The sequence below is a fragment of the Gymnodraco acuticeps genome, unplaced genomic scaffold (assembly GCF_902827175.1).
Source record: "Gymnodraco acuticeps unplaced genomic scaffold, fGymAcu1.1, whole genome shotgun sequence".
Lineage (NCBI taxonomy): Eukaryota > Metazoa > Chordata > Actinopteri > Perciformes > Bathydraconidae > Gymnodraco > Gymnodraco acuticeps.
The window spans coordinates 45,001-52,748 of NW_022991660.1; the positions used below are offsets into that span (position 1 = coordinate 45,001).

Sequence of the window (7,748 nt, forward strand, 5' to 3'; positions counted from 1 at the left end):
TGCACAGGGAATGTTTTTGGAAAAGTATTTGGTGATTACCTGAAGGCCCCCCATCCCTGGACGTCCGTTGATGCCGGATTCCCCCTGCAGTGATCGAACAACGACAAGACATCAAACGTCACTTTGGGGATTCTCTGTATCTAGAGCTGGATTACGGAAACAATGGAGACTTACACGAAATCCCTTTGGACCCGGACCTCCATCTGACCCCGGATCGCCTGGCTTCCCCTACATGAGAGCAGGGTGAGTTAGTATCAGAGAAGTACACTCACCCTTTACTCAAGTAGAAGTACTCTCATCCTTTACTCAAGTAGAAGTACTCACATCCTTTACTCAAGTAGAAGTACACTCATCCTTTACTAAGTAGAAGTACACTCATCCTTTACTCAAGTAGAAGTACACACATCCTTTACTCAAGTAGAAGTACTCACATCCTTTACTCAAGTAGAAGTTCTCACATCCTTTACTCAAGTAGAAGTACACACATCCTTTACTCAAGTAGAAGTACACACATCCTTTACTCAAGTAGAAGTACAGACATCCTTTACTCAAGTATAAGTACTCACATCCTTTACTCAAGTAGAAGTACAGACATCCTTTACTCAAGTAGAAGTACAGACATCCTTTACTCAAGTAGAAGTACACTCATCCTTTACTCAAGTAGAAGTAAACTCATCCTTTACTCAAGTAGAAGTACTCACATCCTTTACTCAAGTAGAAGTACACACATCCTTTACTCAAGTAGAAGTACAGACATCCTTTACTCAAGTAGAAGTACAGACATCCTTTACTCAAGTAGAAGTACACTCATCCTTTACTCAAGTAGAAGTACACTCATCCTTTACTCAAGTAGAAGTACTCACATCCTTTACTCAAGTAGAAGTACACATATCCTTTACTCAAGTAGAAGTACACTCATCCTTTACTCAAGTAGAAGTACTCACATCCTTCACTCAAGTAGAAGTACAGATATCCTTTACTCAAGTAGAAGTACACACATCCTTTACTCAAGTAGAAGTACAGACATCCTTTACTCAAGTAGAAGTACACACATCCTTTACTCAAGTAGAAGTACACTCATCCTTTATTCAAGTAGAAGTACACTCATCCTTTACTCAAGTAGAAGTACAGACATCCTTTACTCAAGTAGAAGTACACTCATCCTTTACTCAAGTAGAAGTACACTCGTCCTTTACTCAAGTAGAAGTACACTCATCCTTTACTAAGTAGAAGTACACTCATCCTTTACTCAAGTAGAAGTACACACATCCTTTACTCAAGTAGAAGTACTCACATCCTTTACTCAAGTAGAAGTACTCACATCCTTTACTCAAGTAGAAGTACTCACATCCTTTACTCAAGTAGAAGTACTCACATCCTTTACTCAAGTAGCAACACTCTCATCCTTTACTCAAGTAGAAGTACACACATCCTTTACTCAAGTAGAAGTACACTCATCCTTTACTAAGTAGAAGTACACTCATCCTTTACTCAAGTAGAAGTACACACATCCTTTACTCAAGTAGAAGTACTCACATCCTTTACTCAAGTAGAAGTACTCACATCCTTTACTCAAGTAGAAGTACACACATCCTTTACTCAAGTAGAAGTACACACATCCTTTACTCAAGTAGAAGTACTCTCATCCTTTACTCAAGTAGAAGTACTCTCATCCTTTACTCAAGTAGAAGTACTCACATCCTTTACTCAAGTAGAAGTACTCACATCCTTTACTCAAGTAGCAACACTCTCATCCTTTACTCAAGTAGAAGTACTCTCATCCTTTACTCAAGTAGAAGTACTCACCTCCTTTACTCAAGTAGAAGTACTCACATCCTTTACTCAAGTAGAAGTACTCTCATCCTTTACTCAAAGTAGAAGTACTCTCATCCTTTACTCAAGTAGAAGTACTCACATCCTTTACTCAAGTAGAAGTACTCACATCCTTTACTCAAGTAGAAGTACACTCATCCTTTACTCAAGTATAAGTACTCTCATCCTTTACTCAAATAGAAGTACTCTCATCCTTTACTCAAGTAGAAGTACTCACATCCTTTACTCAAGTAGAAGTACTCACATCCTTTACTCAAGTAGAAGTACTCGCATCCTTTACTCAAGTAGAAGTACTCACACCCTTTACTCAAGTAGAAGTACTCACATCCTTTACTCAAGTAGAAGTACAGACATCCTTTACTCAAGTAGAAGTACACACATCCTTTACTCAAGTAGAAGTACAGACATCCTTTACTCAAGTAGAAGTACACACATCCTTTACTCAAGTAGAAGTACAGATATCCTTTACTCAAGTAGAAGTACACACATCCTTTACTCAAGTAGAAGTACACACATCCTTTACTCAAGTAGAAGTACACACATCCTTTACTCAAGTAGAAGTACACACATCCGTTACTCAAGTAGAAGTACACTCATCCTTTACTCAAGTAGAAGTACACACATCCTTTACTCAAGTAGAAGTACACACATCCTTTACTCAAGTAGAAGTACACTCATCCTTTACTCAAGTAGAAGTACACTCATCCTTTACTCAAGTAGAAGTACACTCATCCTTTACTCAAGTAGAAGTACACACATCCTTTACTCAAGTAGAAGTACACACCTCCTTTACTCAAGTAGAAGTACACTCATCCGTTACTCAAGTAGAAGTACTCTCATCCTTTACTCAAATAGAAGTACTCTCATCCTTTACTCAAGTAGAAGTACTCACATCCTTTACTCAAGTAGAAGTACTCACATCCTTTACTCAAGTAGAAGTACACTCATCCTTTACTCAAGTATAAGTACTCTCATCCTTTACTCAAATAGAAGTACACTCATCCTTTACTCAAGTAGAAGTACTTACTTCCTTTACTCAAGTAGAAGTACTCACATCCTTTTACTCAAGTAGAAGTACACTCTCATCCTTTACTCAAGTAGAAGTACTCTCATCCCTTTACTCAAGTAGAAGTACTCACATCCTTTACTCAAGTAGAAGTACACACATCCGTTACTCAAGTAGAAGTACACTCATCCTTTACTCAAGTAGAAGTACACACATCCTTTACTCAAGTAGAAGTACACTCATCCTTTACTCAAGTATGAAGTATCACACATCCTTCACTCAAAGTAGAAGTACACACATCCTTTACTCAAGTAGAAGTACACTCATCCTTTACTCAAGAGAAGTACTCACTTCCTTTACTCAAGTAGAAGTACTCCACTCCTTTACTCAAGTAAGTACACTCATCCTTTACTCAAGTAAGAAGTACTCTCATCCCCTTTACTTCAAGTAGAAGTACTCACATCCTTTACTCAAGATAGAAGTACTCACATCCTTTACTCAAGTAAGGAAGGTACTCATCATCCTTTACTCAAAGTAGAAGTACTCTACAATCCTTTACTCAAGTAGAAGTACACTCATCCTTTACTCAATTAGAAGTACTCTCATCCCTTTACTCAAGTAGAAGTACTCTCACTCCTTTACTCAAGTAGAATACTCCCATCCTTTACTCAAGTAGAAGTCTCAATCCTTTACTCAAGTAGAAGTACCACACATCCTTTACTCAAGTAGAAGACTCACATCCTTTACTCAAGTAGAAGTACACACATCCTTACTCAAGTAGAAGTACCTCAATCCTTTACTCAAGTAGAAGTACACACTCCTTACTCAAGTAGAAGTACACACATCCTTTACTCAAGTAGAAGTACAGACATCCTTACTCAAGTAGAAGTACACACATCCTTTACTCAAGTAGAAGTACAGACATCCTTTACTCAAGTAGAAGTACACACATCCTTTACTCAAGTAGAAGTACACATCCTTTACTCAAGTAGAAGTACACTCATCCTTTACTCAAGTAGAAGTAAACACTCATCCTTTACTCATAGAAGTACACACATCCTTTACTCAAGTAGAAGTACACACATCCTTTACTCAAGTAGAAGTACACACATCCGTTACTCAAGTAGAAGTACACTCATCCTTTACTCAAGTAGAAGTACACACATCCTTTACTCAAGTAGAAGTACACTCATCCTTTACTCAAGTAGAAGTACACACATCCTTTACTCAAGTAGAAGTACACTCATCCTTTACTCAAGTAGAAGTAACTCTCATCCTTTACTCAAGTAGAAGTACTCTCACATCCTTTACTCAAGTAGAAGTACACATCCTTACTCAAGTAGAAGTACTCACATCCTTTACTCAAGTAGAAGTACTCATCCTTTACTCAAGTAGAAGTACTCACCCTTACTCAAGTAGAAGTACTCACACCTTTACTCAAGTAGAAGTACCACATCCTTTACTCATAGAAGTACACTCTCCTTTACTCAAGTAGAAGTACACTCATCCTTTACTCAAGTAGAAGTAACTCATCCTTTACTCAAGTAGAAGTACACACATCCTTACTCAAGTAGAAGTACACTCATCCTTTACTCAAGTAGAAGTACACTCATCCTTTACTCAAGTAGAAGTACATCACACCTTTACTCAAGTAGAAGTACACATCCGTTACTCAAGTAGAAGTACACTCATCCTTTACTCAAGTAGAAGTACACACATCCTTTACTCAAGTAGAAGTACACACATCCTTTACTCAAGTAGAAGTACACTCATCCTTTACTCAAGTAGAAGTACACACATCCTTTACTCAAGTAGAAGTACACTCATCCTTTACTCAAGTAGAAGTACACACATCCTTTACTCAAGTAGAAGTACACTCATCCTTTACTCAAGTAGAAGTACACCATCCGTTACTACAAGTAGAAGTACACTCATCCTTTACTCAAGTAGAAGTACACTCATCCTTTACTCAAGTAGAAGTACACACATCCTTTACTCAAGTAGAAGTACTCTCATCCTTTACTCAAGTAGAAGTACACACATCCGTTACTCAAGTAGAAGTACACTCATCCTTTACTCAAGTAGAAGTACTCACATCCTTCACTCAAGTAGAAGTACACTCATCCTTCACTCAAGTAGAAGTACACACATCCTTCACTCAAGTAGAAGTACACTCATCCTTTACTCAAGTAGAAGTACTCACATCCTTCACTCAAGTAGAAGTACACACATCCTTCACTCAAGTAGAAGTACACACATCCTTTACTCAAGTAGAAGTACACACATCCTTACTCAAGTAGAAGTACACTCATCCTTTACTCAAGTAGAAGTACTCACATCCTTTACTCAAGTAGAAGTACACTCATCCTTTACTCAAGTAGAAGTACTCACATCCTTCACTCAAGTAGAAGTACTCACATCCTTCACTCAAGTAGAAGTACACACATCCTTTACTCAAGTAGAAGTACTCACATCCTTCACTCAAGTAGAAGTACACACATCCTTCACTCAAGTAGAATACAGAAGTATGGGCTTCAGATCCTAATGTCATGATTTTCTTTCAGAATTCTGACTAAGCCAAAAATGTATTCAGAAATGTTACTTTTTTCTAAATTATTACTTCTTTTTTCTTCAGATTTCTGACTTTAGCTCAATTTCTTTTGAAAGATTTTCTGAGAGCTTCTGAATATCTTTCAAAACCCTTTTTGCCCCGACATGAAAGCAGAGGGGCAGAGTGAGAATATTTGGGCCCCCTCGTTAGTCCGGACTGTGTTGTTAGGAGAAGGTGAGTCTGAGTGCGACCCGTCTGTAACCCCCGGCCAACAAAGACCTCCACCTCAGATCTCCCGTGTTTGCTCGTGTGTAATCTTCCATCGTTGACCTTTGCTTCTTTCTAAAACAGCCTTTCAGCCCCCGCACCACCTGCTACACTTACACTGTGGGAACGTTTCCTGCTCGCTCACATCCTTTTCTTTGTGGGGTTTTGAACGTAGGCCAGACGCACCCGCTAGTGGACGCCTGAGGCTGGGAGAGTGAAGCTAACCGTGGCTAGCTGTGCTACAGCTTCAGAAACTATTAACTATTTGATCTGTTGGAGGAGCCTGTGACCTCAGAAGTTCATTGACATATCTACACTGTAGCTTGAGTCCTTGAATCCTTGAAAGGATGCAGATATAAAAACCCAAATGTTCCACACTCAGAAACATCTTCAGCAACTTGACAACACATGCAGCGTTTAGAGAACATTCAGCAGCTTGAGGAGACATGGCAGCGTTTACTAAAAGCCACAGAAACCAAACTCTGAATAAGCTGGTTCCTCAAGTGACTGAATCAGGTTCCTCGTTGTGACGAGTCCACGTTGGAGTGGATGCAGAAGTTATCGGAGCCTAACGAACCCTCTCTGTCTCGAAGCCTTGAACAGATGGACTAAAAACCACGAGACCCAACCTGGGTAACATTGGCCGGAAGTGATGATAAACGAATGTGTTCAGTGTGGCCTTCCATCAGGCTGAATACGTGTTGTGGCTCCTAAGTATCACTCAAAGCAATCCAGTACTAAGTATAGAAACTTCTGCAATCAGACGATAATATATAGTTCATATTTGTCAACTTAGGATGCGATTATCCACTCACCGGGTTTCCTGCATGCCCCCTCTCCCCCCTCTCGCACAGACAGGACTTCGGCTGAGGGCACTGAAATAAAGACACGAGAGATAATGAACATATAAAGAACTGAATCGACGATGTGCTTGAGATACACAGCAGAGAAAGGATAAGGCCTTCGTTGTGCGTGAACAAGTGACCACACCTCAAATAATAACACAGAATATGATCATGTGAGGATAGCTTGCACATCTTCCGGCGCAAACTGAAAACTCATCTCTTTCGACTCCACTTCGAGCGTTAGAACTATTAACGAAGCACTTTTATACTAATAAAGGACTGGCTTATCTAAAGCCAGTTGAGTAGCACTTGAAATGTTTGGCTCTATGAAACCTGATGTACTTATATGATTCTGTTTTCTTCAAGGTTGTGTCTTCCTGGTCGAATGCTACTTATTGTAAGTCGCTTTGGATAAAAGCGTCAGCTAAATGCAATGTAATGTAATGTAATGAAATAATGATCATGGTACTCACCCCAGTTTTTACAATTGTGTTCTGGAAGAAAACAAAGACGGTTGGTCAGTTATTTAAAGTCCAAACCTGCAGGAATAGTTAACTCAAGACAAAACAAGACTCAACCTCGGACCAAGAGTTGCTGAAACGTGGCTTGTTTTCAGGTCTGTTTTACTTTTGTTGCTTTCATCGTTTAACTTCATCCCACCAGTTTCAATACTTGAACCCCACAGTGAGCCACTATGTGAAAGACTCAGCCTGTGGTAACTTGAATGCTGGAAGAAAACGCTCATGCCTCCACGGTGAACAAAGAATCCAACATTGAAGTCAATAGGGACAGCAAAAAACCTTCAGTCCTGTTTTTACTCCCCCCCCCCACACACTCACCAGTTCATTGAAGAGTTTGTCGTCCAGCTGTTTGTCCGTGAGACTCAGCAGGTGTTTCTGCGGCGGGGCGCTGGCGATGGACCTCAGTTTCTCGCTCATCTGTGCGTTCGTCGGTAGGTCCGAGAGCCGGAGGACGAACATCCGGATGTTTTGCTGCTTGGCTTCAGCGGCAGCAGCAACAGCACTGGGACTTCGAGGATGATCCGATCCGTCCGTCATTAGTAGCCCTACCCGGAGGCTGCTGGAGGAAGTCTCGCGCCCGAATAACTGCGTGGCGTTGGAGATACCGTACGCCGAAAAGGTGCCGTGTCCGATGAATGCCATGGAGGAAACGCGGCTCTGGAACACGTCCAGGTCCTGCCAGTCTCTGAAGTTGTGCTCCAGGGAGACGGAGCTGCTGTACTGCA

The 7,748-nt window shown here is 40.5% G+C and overlaps 1 protein-coding gene across 1 annotated transcript in view; it reads right to left on the bottom strand.

Annotated features, from left to right (window-relative positions):
* The window catches only part of LOC117534396 (collagen alpha-1(XXVIII) chain-like), a gene marked incomplete at its 5' end in the record, with an annotated part of 33,738 nt that extends 25,995 nt beyond the window's left edge, over window positions 1-7,743 (bottom strand). Inside the window, 5 exons of the mRNA XM_034198581.1 lie at window positions 40-84; window positions 175-228; window positions 6,473-6,532; window positions 6,976-6,996; window positions 7,342-7,743. Of these exons, the coding sequence (XP_034054472.1) occupies window positions 40-84; window positions 175-228; window positions 6,473-6,532; window positions 6,976-6,996; window positions 7,342-7,743 (582 nt within the window). The remainder of the gene's footprint in view (window positions 1-39; window positions 85-174; window positions 229-6,472; window positions 6,533-6,975; window positions 6,997-7,341) is intronic.
* Between the last annotated feature and the right edge of the window lie 5 nt (window positions 7,744-7,748).